The sequence below is a fragment of the Streptopelia decaocto genome, assembly GCF_964273445.1.
Source record: "Streptopelia decaocto genome assembly, chromosome: 1".
In the NCBI taxonomy this organism is placed as follows: domain Eukaryota; kingdom Metazoa; phylum Chordata; class Aves; order Columbiformes; family Columbidae; genus Streptopelia; species Streptopelia decaocto.
The window spans coordinates 197,323,880-197,343,874 of NC_138663.1; the positions used below are offsets into that span (position 1 = coordinate 197,323,880).

The 19,995-nt window shown below is 36.6% G+C and overlaps 1 protein-coding gene across 1 annotated transcript; it reads left to right on the forward strand.

Annotated features, from left to right (window-relative positions):
* Positions 1-1,076: 1,076 nt before the first annotated feature.
* Positions 1,077-14,294, forward strand: ANGPTL5 (angiopoietin like 5; the record flags this gene model as incomplete). The annotated part of the gene is made up of 8 exons (XM_082070834.1): positions 1,077-1,178; positions 2,885-3,032; positions 3,999-4,102; positions 4,647-4,740; positions 5,660-5,760; positions 10,534-10,654; positions 11,702-11,887; positions 13,080-14,294. 8 exons carry the CDS (start codon positions 1,077-1,079, stop codon positions 13,397-13,399), a joined length of 1,176 nt encoding a protein of 391 aa, XP_081926960.1. The 3' UTR covers positions 13,400-14,294.
* Positions 14,295-19,995: the final 5,701 nt, after the last annotated feature.

Sequence of the window (19,995 nt, forward strand, 5' to 3'; positions counted from 1 at the left end):
CAGTATATTCCATCTTCAGATGGGGATGAAAATGAACCACAGTATCGAGACAAATTTGGAATGTTGTCTGGATTTACCAGTATAAGGTGATGTTGAATGGTATATTCAGAGGGTCCTTTACACAGCCTGTCTCCCAGGGGTTCATTAGAAGCTGAGGTTTCATTTACTCAGCGAGATGACAAATAATTTAAATTCTCTAATGTGCAAGAGGAGTTGAAAATTTGTTGGACCTTTATGAATTTTCCCAAATAACCTTTCCATGTAATTTGCCTTTTTTGGTTAAAATGTCAGATCCAGTTTTTAAGATACAAGAATAGTGTATCAGAATGTGTGAAAACTGTAAGTGCCTGCTATATAGCTTTAATTAAGTTTTTGTGGACTACATGTAATCATCTAATTTTCAGTAGTACTTTTTTGTACTAATGTCATTTTTCAGGGTAAAAATAATTACATTGGAATGATTGTCCCAGTCTCAACAGCTCTGCTCATAAGGATGGGCTGCCAGTGAGACCAAGAGAATGTTATTGTCCTCCTGCTAAACAATTTTCAGTGTAACATGAAGTGTTATTTTAAAGTAATATTTTTCAGCTTTCTAGTTTGAATTTGCTTTTAAGACATATTCTAAAATGCCTCCACAACCTGTTCTAGTGCACTACCACCACACCAATGTAAATGACTTCATTTTAATGATAAAAACCTTTGTAAAAAGATGAAAACATCGATTGATACTTATTTTTCTTTCAAGTAGCCCAGACTACTCAATACCAAATATATACCACTGCTCAAAAATAGCATATAAGAAAATCTGTCACAGTGTTATCACAAAGAAAAAAGTGTTTGATGTGTTATGTAAAGGTGATAAGCACTAATTGCTCTCAGGATACAAGCGGTAGTATATAAAATCTACTGTGCAGTTGAAATGTGGTTTATTAAATCCAGGCATTAAAGGAGTGATGTGCTGGCTGCTCTTTGTGCTGTAGACATTCCCGAATAGTTAGCTCAGGACTTCATAGTGTACAATCCTTTCCACAGAAATTTGAAACCCATGAAAACATTTGCATTTCTTCAATTCAAAGATGAACTGCTTTGGGGTAACTTCATTGATTTGTCTTAATATTTTTTTGTTCAGCTGGGGAGAGACTATCCTAAGTAATGTCAAGCCTTGTTCATTATCTAAGGTAAGATTTTAAATTACTTTGCTTAGATAAGATAATGGATGTAAGTGAATGATTTCTCAGAAAAGTGAGATGTTTCTAAAATGTACATCGCGTTATTCAGGATAGATATGAAAATACAGAAGAATCAGGTATTTTCAGATACAGAGAAGGAGCTACATTGACACTGGAGGAATTCAGTATATCAGAACATTTTTGTCTTCCTGTCCTTCATCACAGCTCGGTTGTTTGATTATATTTTAAATCACATCTGCATGACAGTAAATGCAGAGTAACTGTTGTGTTTGGCAGAGTCACAGTTTTTGCTCGAATTGCCGAGGTCAGATTTAAGTGCCTGTTTCATGTTGGCTTTTGTTAACCATAAATATTGGTTAAAAATATTTGCTTGACAGTATTTAATTGAACATCTGGTGAGTAGCTGTGATAAAGCCCTGGAACAAACCATAGTTTCAAGTGATCTGTTTATAACTCTTGTAGAATTTTTCTTCATTTTGTGCTTATTTCAAAATTAAAAAAAAAATATTCTTTTAGTTCTCTAGCATTTATATCTAGACACAAAATGAAGTTACATTAATAATTCAGAAACTTTTTTCTTTTTTTTTTTTGTAAAATCTTCTTCTTAACAGTTTTATGTAATTTTTACTTTCACTTTTAAAAAGCAAAAATCAGGAAAAAACCTGTTGAGTATTTTGCCAGTGTTGTGCCAATATCACAAAGAGAAACCTGAAGCAGGAAAGGAAAAAAAAAATATGTTGAAGATATATTCACGTCTAAAGAAGTTTCCTTTTTCATTAAAATCTTTAAGTTTTCTAAGGGTCCTATTTTCATTTGAAAATACAGTCTGTGAACATACTATATGCTTTGCTGAGATTATGGAATCAACAAACAAAGGCTGAACTGAAAATACATTTCTTAGTCATTTTACAGTGACACATAGTTCAGGAATTGCTTTTAGCATTTCTGTAAGTGATGACTCAGAGGCATTCCTTTATTTTATGTCAAATAGCACCATGGAAGAACAAATATTAAATATGACAATATTATTGTAAAAGAACATTAACAGCTTTAACTACTTTTACCAATGCTTTTATTGCTATTATTGCAGATAATTGTATGCCTGTGAATACTATCCCTTATTTTTTCCTTTTAAGAGCATTTAAAATATTTTTTTAAATGTTGGGTTTGTCTGCAAATCTGCTTGGGTTTGCTTGTGTGCAGAGATTAATAACTTGTGCAAGTATTTCCAGTCTAAGTAATTAGAGACTTTTAAGAGTGAAAGTGTTTTGCTAATATGTGGTAAATCCCAAAGCCTGCTCCTTTCCAGTGGAAATCACTTTGTTAGCATGTGAGATGTCTGTTGGGTGTGGTGATTCCTAAAATGTGAGCTTCTTAAATGCAAGATTTGCAAGTTCTTGCCTCCAGTTCACAGTGCTCACAGGTAGAATACTTTACCAGAAACGTTGTTGCTGTTTTTTAAATTTGTAGAGCTTATTGTTTACCTCTGAAACTCTATTTTGTGAGTTATGGCTAAGTAGAAGACACCTAAGAGGCCTTGACCTCAGCTCTGTCTATTATAATTTGATAAAGCTTTAAAACCCCAGGTTTTGAAGGAAGATCCATGGAGTAATCTACTTCATTTTGGCAGATGGAGCTATTTTATATTTGCTTTATGATCAATTTATTTCCCCCTCCATTGTTTGGTACAACAGGGCACAAGGAATGTTGGAGCTGTGGAGGAGCCACTCAAGGCAGAAGAGAAAAATAAATCTGCAGATATTTCAAAACAAAAAGAACAATGCGTTGTACCGTGTGATGTTCAAGCTAAAATTTTACGAGGGGAAAAGCATTACATGTGCAGTATGTATTCATAAAGAATACTCTCAGCGACAAGCTATGCCATGCCATGCCATGCTATGCAATCCTCTGCTATGCTACGCTACGCTGTGCTCATTTATTTTTATATCTCCTTGAGCAAATGTGACAGGCTTTGATCCTGCGGCCCAGGCTGAGTCCTCTTCAGCTAATTTGGGGTGCTGGGTTTTTGGGGTGCAGCTGCTGTGACCAAGTTCAAGTATAATGATGCTTGTTTCTCTCATCGCGGGTGAGGACAGGCAAATCCAGGCCTGAGTTACCCTCGGAATGTCAGTATCTCTCTCCATTAGACAGGAAGAGTAGGGTGCCTGTCCGTCATTTAAGCATCGTACTTATGTGTGTCAGAGTTAGTTAAGTGAGAGGAAATCTATGCTTCAGCTCGCCCCTTATAGATATCTATACAGGACATTGTCTATTCACTGCCTTGACAAGCTACACAGCAAATGATGTAATCAGCCACAGAGAAATTTATCAAAATTCTTGTCTTTCCCATATGGTTTTTAATATGTATTATTAATTAGCTGACAAGTTTACTTTTTGTATTTTTAACATCAGGGCAAAAAAACAGGAGCATGAGTAAGTAGAAGAGTGAATGGGAAAATGTAGGATGACCAGAAACATTATGTATTTGTCTTTTATCATTTACATTTGTATTTTTGTGGTATACATTCACTGTTTATCCAAGTTACTCAAGGATAAGATGAAATTCTTCGAATTTTAAGAAGATCCATTTCTCCTTAAGATGTCTTCACTGCAACCAGTGAGGCTGAGGTTCTTAGCATCTTTGGATTTAAGCTATGGTCTCTGTACTACTTTAATTTAACTTTTAGGTACCCTGAGGTTAAACACCTTCATTATCCACTTCTATATCATAAATAAACGTGTCGTTATTCAGGCAAGAATATTTCTAGATTTATGATAACAAAGTGCATGAACATCTTTCTTTTAAAGGAAATTTGCAAAACTCTCTTGTTGAATATGCCAGAAGTACAAAAAAACTGGTAAGAAACATGATGGATGATCAACAGTCTTCCTTGGATTACCTTTCCAACCAGGTAATTTTTTCTTTATCGTTAAGATTTTTAATATTATTTATCACTACAGATATTGTCTAATTGAGGAAAACAAAGCACTGTAGCTTGGGTAAAACTGTAGCTCGGGTAAGATGTGAGATTCATGTCTACAAGGAGTGATTAGCACCACCTGGTCCATAACTTGGTGGCCTGCATGGCTGTAGGGCAGATGATGGGCCATTCCTCCCCATCGATTGCTACCTGCAGTGCTGTTGTTTGTGTAGATGACATTTACATGATCACGATCTCTGATAGTAGTTTACAAGCACTGTGCACCCACTCAGTACAGATAAAAAGCCTTAATCAAACTGAAGGACTTTTCCTAGAGCAACTGGAGTGGTGTCTAAAGATGATTTTGGATGCAAAAAGTAAAAAGTTTGGCAAGTTCACCTAATGAAGGTACGAATCACTAACCCATCACAAAAATTAACTTCAGATTATATTTATCAGGAATCAAAAAGAACAACTTTAGAATATGAAATTCCTTAGCACATCCTATTTAAAGATCTTTTATTTGAATCTGCAGGTAAATGAACTCATGAACAGAATACTACTTTTGAATGCAGAAGTTTTGAGAAAGCATTTGGATCCAGTTTCTTACAAAGCAGTTCAATCTCATGGTAAGTATTTTTCACGTTTAGTCTTGACCTCTTCTCCTTTTTATCTTTGTATCTTGATGAAGAAATAATTAAAGCAAAAGCAAGCCATTATAATAATTACAGTATTTATTTTGTGTTGGTATGCACATATAAACTCTGGAAAATTTGTGAACTGTTTAAGAATGTCATCATAAAGACTGCTTTAAATCATTTGCAACTGATGATTTTGGGCATCTTGCTGATTTTTATGCAAAATACCAGGTACGATCATCAGTTTACAAGCAGTCTGATGTTGCTAAATGAGACTTCCTTTTGTAATGAAATAAAGTGTCCTCAAAATTTGCAATACTGTTCTTCAAATGAGATTGAAATCACTTGTGCACTTGAGAGATGATCTCTGTAGTGTGCACCCCAGCTAAGGGAAACATCACCTCTGAGCAGTCCTGCTGGCCAGAGAAACTGCTTGCTTGAGTATGGTTAATGCAGACCTGGCTTAACACTTAGAAGCAAATGGGTTTTTATGCATGCATGATGATATAAATGCTTTTACAGGTATAAATACAAATATTTGCAGGACAAAGACATCCTTCCCCAGATAATATGTCTTTTTACTCAGTACCAGTGTTACCCAAATAAAGTCTGTAAAATAAGACCCAGATAAATAATTTTCCATGTCTGTACCATATCAGTTAGGAGTAGAAGGAACCTTCTCTATACAATGTAACTTATGCTTCTTTCTGAGCTTAATGGAGTTCAGGGAGTTTTCATTTGTAAGGTAAATTCATGACAAAACATGATTTTAAAGTTTGCATGACAAGAAAATGTGGCATGAAATTATTCATACGTTACCAAGAAAAGTAATATTCTATGCTTAAGCTGTATTTAGTTTTTTTTTTTATGTATTTTACTAACAAACTTAATCAAATACTTTATTCTCTAGGGTTGGATTGCACTCATATTAAAGATACCGTTGGTTCAGTTTCAAAAACTCCAACTGGTCTGTACATTATCCATCCAGAAGGATCAAATTATCCTTTTGAGGTAATAAATTTATCTCTCGGGGTAGTGACAATTTTCTTGAAAATATGCCCTTAGAATCTATTTAATAGATTTAAAATGTTTTCCTTGACAATTTCTCAAGAGATGAATAAGAAATGTATTAAATCATCCAACTGTGTCTGCCATTACTATAATTTTGACAAGTTTCTCAGTTTCTACAAAGAAAATTAAGCTTTGTAATAAGATCCCATCATCAGTTTTTGCATACAGTCAAAAATGCACCGAAGAGGAAAACCAAAGATACTTTCCAGCACCCCTTTTGGACATTGAGAAATGCCGTTCTTTTCTATTTTAGAGTTGGAAAACTGAGGAGCCAAGAGACTGATCTACTTGGCTCCTAAAATGGGACCTTTGGCTTTTTGAATTATTCTGCTGGATGACTGTATAGTGTTGCCTGCTCTTCAGAGGTGACTCTGCTGATGCCTATAGCTTAAACCATGCTATCGTATAGACATCTAAGTATAGGTGCAGATGTATATTAGTTTGAGGAGTAAGTGTTTAGTTCTTGCCCAAGCATCATTATAACTCAGTCTTGATGCAGAGAGGCATCTAGACTTCAGTATTTATATCCAGTTTGCAGGATATACATTCTTAAGAGGAGGAAATTCAGCATGAAGTGCAGCAGTCACTACCAGCTTGGAGTTGCTGTAATTGCTCAGAATTATAGTGCTTATCCAGGAGAAGAGAGTTTTGGGTTAATTTCCTCAGGCTCAGGACATTGTGGTCCATGCATAAACAAAATACTTTGTTTTGTTTGTTTATTTCCTTTCAGGCTATTCTACTTAGGGAAGTCCTTATGCATAGTGGAAAGACAGATACGGCACTCTCAAACCTTTAATTTTGCAGCACATGCTGGGTCTTTAGTTTTTAGAGAAAAAATGTGGAGTTTAAGCCAGCTAATAAATAGCAAAATTTAATATCTAACTTTATAGTCTTCCTTTATATACAACAAAGGATGAATCCTTTATCTCTGGCCAATTGGGACCCCACAAAATGCTACAAATAAAAGACCTCAAACTGATTATGAAAAGGCTTCAGAAGTACACTGGGATCTCAAAAAAAATGAACTTGGTTCCACAGACCCCTGATAGAAAACCTTATCATTCTGTGAGCTCCTGGAAAAGATCTGTAACTCATCAGCAAGTTCCTTCCAGGTAAACAAAAGGTAAAGACAGGCACAAGTGTTTGCAGAACAACTGTATTTATAGTATGAAGAAAATGCTGCCTGCCTCACCCCCAGCTGAACCATAGCACAAAATGCGTCTGGTTAAGAACTTCTTCTGGACTGAGGGGGATTATGTTGAGGAAATATTCATACCTCACCCAAATTACTTTTCCTGAGAGATGATATGACTAATCTGTGTGAGAAAAGTGATTTCTCAGGTCACTTACAGCTTTTGGCAAATAAATATGAAATTATAAAACTCCTTTTACTTCAAAAGTATTTTTGGTATTTTTCCACATTTAAAGGTACTGCCAGAATCTGAGAATGAGATATGAGTGGAAAGGTTCCTTAAGGAGAATGAGAAACAAAAGGAAAAATCATAATAATTTGATTAAAAACACAAGGTAACAATAAATAATGAGAAGAAACATCTGCACTCATGAAATGAGTGTCTAATTTCTTGTCTGGTAGATGTTACACAGAACTGAAAAGATAGTGCCAAAATGTTATCAGAGAAAAATATCTAAAATATGTGTTCCATAATTAATGCTGTTTTAAGGAAAACTGTTTAATGCAAATTCTTCCATGTGTTGAAGCACAAAAAGGGTACAAGAGGAATGATAGATGGATAAAAATATCAAGATATTAAATCATAAACAAGTATTGTAATGCATTTTAAGGGGCTAATAGCCAAGAGTTCTGGAAGTTCTGAAGACCAGCAAAATACAAAAAATACAAAGAGGCAGAAAACCATAGTAGGAAAGTGAAAACCAGAAAACAAAGCCAGCATGAAACAATTTATTTCAGTAAGGATCTTTTCAGCAATAAGCTGCCCTTTAAATGTAACTGAATCTTTCTTTATAATCATTTACATAAAGATATAAGTGAAGAAAACCATTTGACAACTTGATTTTGTTCTTACGTTTTCATGTTTGAAACCTCATGTTTTCAAAAGTGAGTATTGATTTTTGATGCCTAACTGGGGCTAATTGAAACCTGAATTCTGGGACCTCTAAGAATAGCCAGTTCCAGTGGCAGTGGCAGGTTCTCCTCCCCTCAGAAATTCAGTCCCAAATGGGTTTTTGTCTGAGTATTCAAACATAAAGCAATTAAAACCACTTTTGCTTTCAGAAAATTGATTTCTGATCACTTTCTGATACTTTCTGATCAGTAAATTTAGATCAATGATATTTCTACGCTGGGTCAGACAAACTAAACAGCTGTTTGGAATATACCTCTTACACACACTAAAGATGGAATAAATATTCAGTAGAAGCATCCTCCTGCTCGTTTAATTTAAATCGTACCTGGTACAGTAATGCCCCTCATCCCTTGCACAACATGAGACATAGAGCAAGCTGGAAAGGAGATTAACTATTGTAACACTTTGAGAAAGAAAATAGCACCATTTCCAGCATATAAAGGATTAAAGAAACTACACAGCAATGACTTTTTTTGTGTATCTACCGCATGTTCGTAGCTGGTGTATGTTTTGGTGCCATATCTAAATAATTGGCTGATGACCTTTCCTGTAGAGCCAAATCTGCTCCTTCTGAGAACTATCAACACTCCCACTGATTTACCTTGGACTGGAGTTTGCTGTTGTGACCAAGTGGGCTCCTCTTTGTATTTCCGACTCAGAGTGAGAGGAGCAGCCAAGCACGCAATCATCTTCTCAAGACAGTGGATGAGGCAATGAGATTATTTTTAATGAGTTTTATGTCTTTGCATCTTAATATTAATTTTGGAGTCTTTTGTATTTCTTTTTATTCCAGTTCTGCCCTCCGTGGGTGACTGAAATAAGCATGTGGTTCTACGGGGAATAAAGCCCATAATTTTCTTTTGTGCACATGACCATTACTATCATTCATTCATTATTTGTGTTGCAAGGGTTGCTAAACGCATCCAATGGCTGTGACTTACTTGAGAATCTGAGATTCCCCAGGTTATATTAGATCACATTGCAACTCTGTACTGTCTTTCCTAGAGAAGATGTTGTCAAGTCACAGAGGTTCTGAACGTGATGTTGATGTGTTTCTGCCAAGGAACAAGTCTTTGGTTTTCTGGAAAATCTCTGGGTGGTACAGGCAGTGGGAGTGCAACACATAAAGCACAGACCGCCACAATTTTTTGGGAGTTAAACTGACTTCCACCTAAACTCTACTTTTAGCAACTGACTAAGAGTGCAAATGTCTCTTTTCTGAAACATATTGCATTGTGCACATTCCCTGTAACATAAACAAAAAAACCCTACTTTACTCCATCACCTGTGCATCTGCTTACTGTTATTTGGTGACAGGCAACATTATGTTCTGAACTTACTTTTGTTATCACAAGTAGCTTAATGTCTACACAGCGATAAGCGTGTTCCAGGTTAATTCTCCTGATATCATTGGGAGACACTTACAAATGAGCCTGGTTTTGAACACTAATTAAGCATAGTATCCCTTAGAACTACTTTGAACAGCCTAGGCAGTGCCATGTCTAAATGTGCAATGTGCATTAGGGTGCCCAGACTTTCTAATCCCCATCATAGTTGGTCAAGCACTGGCACTAGGATGTACTTGAAAATTCCCCGGAGTCACCTGGATACATTCCAGCTGACTTTAGGCATTTAGCTGAAATCCCTGGAGAGCAGCCAAAGGTTTAGGGGCTCTTTCGTAGATTAAGAAGGTGACTGACACCTGCAGAGGGTGATTTAGATCTTGATTTTGCAGAGCCACACTATGAACGCGCATTTCTCTGTATAAGGAGGATTACAGGGGAGAAAAGGGCAATAAGATGCCCAACTTAGGGAACTCAGTTACGCATCTAAAATTAAATGGGCTGAGGAGAAAATGCACCACATAATGTGATACTCCATAGCAGAGGGCAGCTGGACTGCTGCCATTTGACATGCTGTTGGGCACCAAATTTAGCGAAGACTCACAAAGACTCATAAATTTGAGAGCTGATCTCATGTATTCAATGGCACTGCTTAGTTGCAGGCTCTTAAATGGTCACATTGGGACTTTCCTGGATTGGGGCCCTTTATGTGGAATTTTTTGCTGCTCCAGCATAAATTATGATATACTGGCTTATGGTTATTTCTTTTTCCATTCCCTCACCGTTATTATGGGCATTTCTCAGGCATCACACAGCATTTCTGGGGGTAGAAGGTATGATGGTGAGGGAGAACACATAAGAAGCTGTGTCTGTTTTGCTTTGCTGAAATAAAGGTATATTCAGTGTTAGTGCCTGTGTCTGTAATATTTTGCATGATTAATACATGACATTGCATGTTGCTTCCACTTCATGCTGTTATTGATACACAGTAACATTTATCAAAGCTTATTTATTTTATATGATATGAGCAGACATTTACACACAACACTTTCTACTGCTTGAGGAAATATCCAAATGAAGCAGTCCAGCAAGAACATATAAGAAAATAGTGCAGCTTCATTTTTTATTTTCTTTGAGGTTTTTGTTAAGATATTTGAAAGTTATGTCACTTGGCAAAACTCTGAATAGTCCGCCTTATTTAATTAAAGTGTTTTCTTCATAACAGCTGCTTCAAGAAATGTTAATCGTATCTATGTCTATTTTAGGTTTTGTGTGACATGGATTTTCAAGGAGGTGGATGGACTGTGATTCAGAAAAGAACTGATGGAATCATTCCATTTCAAAGACCATGGTCTGAATATCTGGATGGATTTGGTGACCTTTCTGGTATTAATTTCAAATACTCTAAAGTGCTTGGACCCAACATTTCTGCTGTCTTTATGTGAGCTACTTTCCACTAAATTGTGTGGGATTTTTAGTTGTATAGAGAGTAAAGTTCTTGTTTCTTAAAGGTCTTATTTATACTTAGGAGGTTTTTGATAAAATCTAATGTGTGATCTTCTCGATAACAACTATCACCCTACTAGAGTCTTTAGCCATTGCCCATCCTCAGTCTCATAACGGGTGTTTCAAATGTTGCAATGTTTTATTCCTGAAATGATGTATTCATTGCATTTCCCTCTTTTTTCTTCCCCCCTGACCCCCCCAGATTTAAAAAAAAAGCCTTAATTGGTGTTAATCACATTTGCAAAATATTTCCTTAAAGCAGAGTAAAATCAGTAATGTTTTACCATAGGGAATGCAAACTAGGAAGAGAATGGAAATATTTCAGTAGCTAATATCAACACACCTGTGATGTTACTTTTTTACTGCCACCTTTCATCCAGCAAGTCTAAAACCAGTTGCTTTTCTAGGAGTTTATCTGAGATTGCAATGAAAGCACACAACTCTTCAAGTACACAAAAAAGCACAGCTCATATGGGGCAACCTTCCATGGAATAAGAGAGCGATTTACAGAGGCAGCAAATCTTGAGAACAGGGTTCGAGTTTTGTTGCATTTCATACAATGCTAACATCTGTCATTTCTCAGTATTGCCCTTGGGAATGCTACTGAATTCCACTTAATCAAGTGGATCTTCAGCACATCCTGTCTTTGTGGTCTTTCGAGGTATACAGAACACTTGAAAGTTTTCACGTGGACATTTTTCAATGTGAAAGAGAAAACACGCATAGAAATTCTTTCCATGGATTTCCCAATGAAGTGGGAAGATTACTTTGTACCTTCATTAGTCCTTCAAGGGAATATAAACTTATCAGACAATTTTTATTACATTTGGTTCAGGAAGGAAAGTAGAAAACTAGAATAATCCATTTTTTCTTTTACACTTTCCATTTCTGTAAGTTTATTGACTATATATTATATTTGTGTTTTAGGGGAATTTTGGCTTGGACTGAGGAAGATTTTTCACATAGTAAATCAAAAAGCCACTAGTTTCAGTCTTTATGTGGATTTGGAATCAGAAAATGACAAGCATGCCTATGCATCATACAATGGATTTTGGATAGAGGATGAAGCATGTTCTTTTAAGATCCATTTGGGGCGTTATTCGGGAAATGCTGGTAAGAACTTCCTTCTTTAAAGTATTTAAAGAATATTACTACCTTTCTTAATGTGAAAAAAAAAACATTCAAAAGATCAATACTTAGTTAAGATAACTTTGAAAATATTTATTTGTTTTTCTCTATTGGTGCATTATGAACAAAGATAAATGGCTAATGATGTAGTGATTGGGTATACCAACATCAATCTTTACATAATAAGAAATCATTTTATTCTATTGCTTCAAGGTCTTCAATAAAATAATAATTGCATAGATACTCTTTTAATAAAGGAAAAAAAAGTAAGGAAAGGAAAGGAACTTTAATGGATTCAAGTCCATGGAATATATATATATAATACATAAGGGATTTTGTGTATGTTTGTGTTTATCTATTTAATGATCCAGTTCTTTAGATGTCCATTATCTCATCCCAAATTTGCTGATGTTAGTGGAATTCTTCCAGATGTTGTTGTTTGCTTAGTTCAGAAGTGCCCAGACAGTGGAGTACAAAGGATAGAGAAAGAAATAACTGGTACAAATTAGGCCTACAGTGTACAGCAGTTACTGGCTGATAAACAGATTATTTTACAATTCCAGACCTGCCTTAATACCATAGCTATACAAAGTGTGTAAAGATTTGTGTTGAGTATTACACCCTGTCTTACTGCTTTTTTTCCCCCTCATATTTACTAATACGCAAGAATGTTCTATATTGCCAATGTAACAGTTATTCTGTAAATGTGTTGGTGTTTTACTCTACCTGTAATTGTAAGAAATGTTATTTCTCTAGTAAGACACCAGAACCAGTAATCACTGACCTCTGTGTTTTCACAATTCAGCTTTATGTCATGACTCACTCTGGAGCTTTGGGCACATCACTGGAAAACAACTCTCTTAATTTCTTTTATATTTTCTTCCCCTATCTTTGATGACAAAAGCCTTTACCTTCATAGCTGGCGTGTGTCAATAAAAGCAATAACAACATAAAGAAGTTTTATTGAATTTCAACATCTTCTGTACTTCTCAGTATTATTTACATTTTCTTTCCTATTTGTTTAACACATTGCTAGCTCATCATTCAGCCACATCTGAAGAAATCTATTTTCCTAATAAATTCAGAGGAAAATTTTGTGAGGTATGCAACAGATAAGAAATGTTACGTTTCTCCATAATGAACTCTTTTATCTTTCTGTTTTATCTGTTGTACTTAGGTGATGCATTTAGAGGATATAGAAAAGAAGATAACCAGAATTCAATGCCTTTCAGCACTTTTGATGTTGATAATGACGGCTGCAGGCCAACGTGCACTATCAAAGACCAGCCTGTGAAGAGCTGCAGTAACTTCAGTGATAACACTGGGTGGTGGTTCAACCAGTGTGGCCTTGCGAATCTTAATGGCGTTCATCGCTACACAGGTAGATTTCTTGCAACTGGGATTCACTGGAATACGTGGACAGCGAACAATAAACCAGTCAAAATTAAATCAGTTTCAATGAAAATTCGGAGAACCTATACTCCATATTTCCATTAAGCTATAAAAATAGAAATATATCTCTTTTTGCAATTATGTGGGATAATTGCATCATAAATACCTTTCATTTTCATACAACCAGTTCAGTCTTAGAACTTTATTAGATATTTCCATAATACAGTTACATTTTTATTATGAAATGTCAGCATTTGTAGTGTTCCTGCTTGAGTAACAAGGTCCTAAGAAGAACAGGGTTTTCAGAAAACTGTTTGTCACCTTTTATTCAACTGTATCTTATGCAATCTCAGACCCAGTGGAAAAATTGTAAAAAGGAGTGTAACGCTGACTTTTGAATGTGTTCTTTCTATGCTCTCTGCGTATCTGAATTGCCAAGAAATTTCACCAAATTTTCTTTTAAAAAGCCACAGACCTGCCATTTCCACCATTATGTTTTGGAAAAATACCTTTTCTTCACCTTAGGTTAATTTTCCAGAATCAGCTCTTCTCTCTACATTCCTTATCAGGCAAGATAACACTGACTTATTTCAAGACATCCAAGGTTGTGAATACTCTCAGGGCCTGATTTTTATGCAAGTAAGGTAGATACTGACGTGCAAAAACTATGGTCTGTTTTGTATTAAATTTTTACACTCAATGTGTTTCATAATCAGATTTTTACTCTACCATTGTCTGTTTCACAACTGCCACAAACAAACATTTTTTTCAAAGAAAATCATAACATTTCATGGAATGTTTCAGGTCTTAATTTTTAGGTATATGGACTTGATCTTATGTTTTTCATTCTTACTGGCATTCACTTTGTGAATGATCACGTGTTAATGAATAAAACCAAACCAAGTTGTATACATACATTTTAAATTATGTTGTGTGTATTGTTTGAATTTCTGTCAGTAAAAATAGAATAATATCAATAAAAATGTGAATATTATCAGTACAGCAGTGTTTCTGGAACCTGGCATCTATTCTGTAGCAACTAGGCATGGTATTTCTCACCTCTGCTTCAGTTTCAGTAGATCAGCTCTGTAGTGACACGTAGAATGAAATCAGTTAATAACTCTATGGGTTTCCTCTTTGCTGTCTCACACTTTGACCAAGCATTAACACAGTGAGCAGAAACAATCACCAGTTCAGAGCCACTGTGTTTTAGAACTTCTTTCCAAAGATGTATATAGCTATAGGAGGAAATGAAGCTTCTGGTAGGGTATGTATACTGTTACAAGGTGAAGGGAGGGAATCCTTTCCTCTTCTATGCTTGACTAGTCCCTTCATTACTGGAGGTAAAAACTTGCTAAACTCAGAAGTTTCCTTTCTGCCAAGGAGCCATCCCAGGCCCTGTAGAGGGACTGCTAGAGAGGGGGTTGCCCACGCTCCGGGGGAGACTGAATTCTCTGGGCACGGGGGGATTTTGTTGTCAGACCCTGTAGCCTTTGGAATTAGAGCTGAAGAACACCATCTTTAGCCCCCTTTCTCACTCCAGACTTATTAGGCACATAATCCCTTTCTAACAGCAAGATGGACCCAGCAGACCAATAAAGGCAGACACTAAAATGAAAGAGCTTCCACAGTAAGATTAACAAGCATTAGAGCAGTATGTGATTGTTTAAAGAGTATTAATTCTGGCTGCAAGCCTGGATGTTGTCACTGTTTTATGGCTATTATGTCAGAAAGAGTCCCCAGGCTGCAGTACAACAATCCTGGTGGCTAAACCTCACAGAAATTTAATGGCTTTGATGAAAACCTCAAACTTCGACAGTGGAACCTCTACTCTACAGCCAGGTCCAAGCCTGTGAGCAGAAAGGAAGAGTCTAAGTGGGCAATCTGGGTGCTGAGTGTGGAGCCAGAGTCCACTGACACCCTGAGGCTCCTTCTGGCTTTATTAGAATCTCTGCTTAAAAGTGAAAGTGGAAAATGAAGATTGTAGATCTGGGCTGGCAGACATTACCACATTTAATTAGCAGGTTTAACATCTCCTGTATCAGCGTTGGTTAGATTACCTGGCCGTAAAAAATCACGGAGGAGATGGGCCTGAAAATATAACTGAAGCTTGAAGGATTATTCTTATGCATGGGCACTGCATCTTAAGGTCAAGTCATATTGTAAACCTATACAAAAAATGAGTTGAATTCTCCATATCAGTACTGGGAGGCATTTGAATATGTACTGTTCCTCTGAAGATAAAAACATTTTGAAGACTATTTTCAGAGGCTACTTTGAATGCAACACATATACTTTAATACCATTAAGTATTGCTCTACTAGCAAGGCCACAGGTAGACACTGTGTTCTCTGTGGCTTAGAGTTCCTTCCCTTTGCAGATAAAATGAATCCATTTTGCCCCAGGCTTGACTTGTATCTTAGTTGTGCTGTGAGAGCTGGACCTGCAGTGTAAACTGCAAACAGGGTGAAATCCAAATTGCAAATACTAGACAGGTTTTAACTGCTTTAAATCATTCAGGTCTGAGTTTTCAACACAGTGTTCTTAAGCAAAATATGGTCAATGCTTTATTCCTTTTTCAGATTAGAAACTACATATGAAAATAGAGATTGTTATGAATTTCTCCTCTTGTATTTGCCATATTATCTACTAGTCATAATCACACTTAGTGCTTCTGTGGCAGCAAACAAGTAATTACATAATAATTACTATAATTTAATGATTTTATTTCCTTTCATTGAGTCTAGCAGCTGAGATTACAAGTTTTCTATGAAAAGCTTTTGAGCATGGGAATCTCATAGCTTTATAATAATTTGAATGTTCTGAAATGTGAGTATTGGTATAGTCTGTTTTAAAATTTAGTGTCTGCTTAGAAAAGCAGAGTGCTAGAGATTAGTTGGCAACTTGCCTGGTGCAAATCTGAAATGCAGCAATGACAACAGGACATTTTCCATGTGATAGATGGCTACTGCCTTCAGAGGTTCATTCCATTTCCTCTCTAAGAATAAAACAAACTGTGAAAACAAATGATTTTTTAGTTAAACAGAGAATTTACAAGGATATTAAACTGATTCCAGGAGCCTACATTCCATATTTACAGCTGATGGTTCCCAACCACCATATATAAGATTTTTGAGGCCATATATTTAGGGCTGGTAATCAGCCCAAACAGTCTTGTTTCAACTAAATAAAAAGGAACATGTAGAATGTAGCATACTAAGAAAAGCCAAATAAAAAGTAGCTTGGTTAAACTACACTTAATATCTATTCCATGAATGATGCTCCAAACGATGAGAAGTTGTCTTTAAAAGACGTGTAATCTCTGATGTTATGAAAGTGCATTTCTTTTGTTTTCTTTTTCCAAGAGTATGTCTTCAATTTGTAAACCTCAGTTTGGTGAACTCAAATTGTTTTACCCAGTTTATGACGCTGCAGTAATATAAATAAATGACAACATGGTTTCCACAGCCTGAGTCCTACTGACGTGGCAGTGCAGCATTCAGCGTATTAGACATCTGGAAATAACAAAACAGTACAACTAAAGGCATTTTACTTTCCACTTGGAAAATCCTTAATTGGGCAGTAGAAGATTCTCTGAACTACTTAATTACTTTTTTTTTTTTTCTTTTTTCTTACTGTAAATTCTGGCACATATTTAAAGCTTTATAATCAGTCATGTTTCATTACCTTGAAAAAAAAAATCATTTTTCTTTTATTACTGGTCTCTGTTCTGGAACATATTTCTGAAAAGTTTCTCCAACACTGCATTGTATGGATGCTTCACTACAAAATACACGGCATGTTTATGTGCATCGTACAGCACTCCAAGTTGCAAGTAGGAGACTTTGATGTGTAGCTTGACTCTAAATTCCAGCTGGTTGCATGCAACAGTTTCTGTAAGTCTTTCCAATTATTTAAGGATCACTAATGTAATGCACAATAACATTCAGTTATTTAAACCACCATCTCAAGAACTGGGTGCTACTCCACTGCCAATGCACGATGTGAAATAAGGTACAAAGCTACATGAAGAAGTTTCTGAGACTTAAATAATATCTGCTTTTCTCTCCTCCCCCCTGTCTGATACATAAAAGATAAAACACTAAACTACTAAATGCAGTAACATGGTAAAGTTCCTTTTAGCCTCACCCTAATCTCTGCAGATTCCCTTGAACAAAACCTGAGGTGGTTTCGGCAGAAATATCAGCTCTTTGGGATGCAGAGCTCAACATGAGCTCAACCTTGTAGAGAGCAAGGAAGGAAGAATGAAGGGTGAGATGAGACTGGGCCTATAGTTTAACTTGTGCATGACTCTGTTTGGAGGACAAGAAAGAACAAGTAATGGCAGATAATTAAAATTCAAGATCTCACTGCTGCTTGCTTTGAATGTCCAAGCCAATTATTCTTTTCATCAAGGCTCTAACTATCAGTTACATGTAGCTCATCATGTAAATGGCCACAGCTTCACCTGGAAACTCTGCTGAGTGACTGCTCTGTGTAGAGCTGTCTAGTGTTCCAGCTTAACTGAAAGTATACAGACTGAGCCATAGGTAGTTCGATAAGCTTGGGCTCTCATTCTGTCTGATCAAGGTTGCTGGATGACCCAGTAAAACAGGGACAGTCCTCACTCGTCCTGATCTTCACAGCAAATTGTGATCCTGTTTTGTACAAGTCATCCAGAAATACCAGTGCCGACAGGTAGTCTTTTATCAGTCTCCACCTTTAACAGAACCCAAGAAGGTACTAGAAGCTCATTGTGATTCCGGTGGTCAGACAAGCCCGCTGGGTCTGTTTAAGGGAACAGACTCCACTCAGGTTTATATAAAGCCAGTATAAAGAGCTGATGTCCTTTAAAAGGTTTGCGTGTGTGCATTCATGGTGCTACATATATTTTGATGCTTTAACACATATTTTCTGTGAACCTTCAGTATAGCACTTATTCTCTCTCATCTGTTCTAGCTGTTACAGTTAAATTTTGTCATGGTGCATGTAAAAACCACAGAGACAGAGGTATTCAGTATATGGAGTTATAAAATGAGGTAAAGTTCATAGAATCATGGATGACCTCCAGAGCTCATCTAATCCAGCTCCCTGCTGATGACACATCTGATCAGATCTATTTGAGTCTTGAACATCTCCAAATATGAAGTTCCCACAATATCTCTGGGCAATATGCTCCAGTATTTCACCACTCTGATGGCAATTTTTTTTTCTTCTAAAATCTGAGTGGAATTTCTCATCTTCCATCTTGTGTTTGGTACCTGTTGTCCTATACTGACTGAGTGATTTTTGTGTATGTCTGAAGTGGGTTATGTGATCCCTAACCCTCCCTTCCTCTACTGTAGGTCCTGCTCCACTCCCAGACTGTGCTAGTAGTAATTATTAGTCATTATAAACCCCTTTCTTCTTGCCCTTCACCTCCTTCGCTGGTTTCACCTCTGGCTGAGCTTTGGCTTTGCAAACTCTACTCTGATGTGCATGAAAATTCTTTGTGTTCCTCTCAAACAGCCTGTTGCTGTGTCCACCTTTGGGGTCCTTCTTTATGTCGGAGCTCACTCAGGAGCTCCATGTTCATCCATGCTGGCCTTCTGCCATGCTCCGCTTCCCGTTCTTTGGAATGGACCAGCACAGGTATGCATTTTGGGGTATTTATCTGGATTCTAAAGCTCTCCAATGATGATCTTTCTTATTGTGTGGGGGTTTTTATCATGGCACAAGGGCATTACTACATTTCAACTACAAGGAATCTTCTAAGAATTGACTACTCCCATTTCTGGAGAAAAATGTGCCTTTGCGTAGTATATACTAAGTCTTTAATTAAAAAGCCACCCAAGTTCATTGCAGTGCAATTATTTGTTACAAAAGTGGTGACATCATGCCGGTTACAGAACCTCAAACCAACAGCAAACAATAACATCATTCTTCTTTGTAAAGTCAAGTTTCTACAACGTCTCCAATGCACAGGGAAACACACATGAGCTCTTCCTGTTATAATGGTAAACTGAATGACTTTGCCAGGAATGAAACAGGAGGATAGGATTGTTCTCTTCAAATTGAAAATTAAAAAATCCGTGGAAGTTCTTCACATAATTTTTTTTTTCCCTACTTCCAAAGTTGAAAGGTGACCAAAAAGTAATATGGCAATGGCAAAAAAACCTAAGCCTTTAGCATACAAAATATCCACCCTCTAGAAGTTAGGTTCCTCAAGTAAGTACTAAAATTGCAGTGTGATTTTTTTTTTCTGAATCTCTGCCTAGACTGGGAACTTAAGGTAGGATCCAGTGTTGGAAAGTAAAATGTGGGAAAGCAAGATGTGTGGTTCCAGCCACCTGGATGATAAAGGAAGATCAATACTAACATGACCATCTGGACAGTCAGCGACATAATACTAACATAATAATATATAAAGGGCCTTGGACAGATTATTTTGAAGTACGCTTCTCATAACTGTAAAAAGTTATAGCCCAGACTCGCAAGAATGGTATCTCGGGCCGGATAACCGCCCCCAAGTACATGGGATGTGTGAATGTCCTTGGGCCGGGTCTGTGAATGAGTGGAAAAACAAGTGAGAAAAACATCACATGAGTTTAGTGTGTTTTTAATAACAATCAGTGGAAAAACACCTTTTGTAAACATCTTAGTCCAGGCCCATACCTGTAAATCCTATAAATTGTCAATGGTGAATCAAGAAGGCAGCCTAG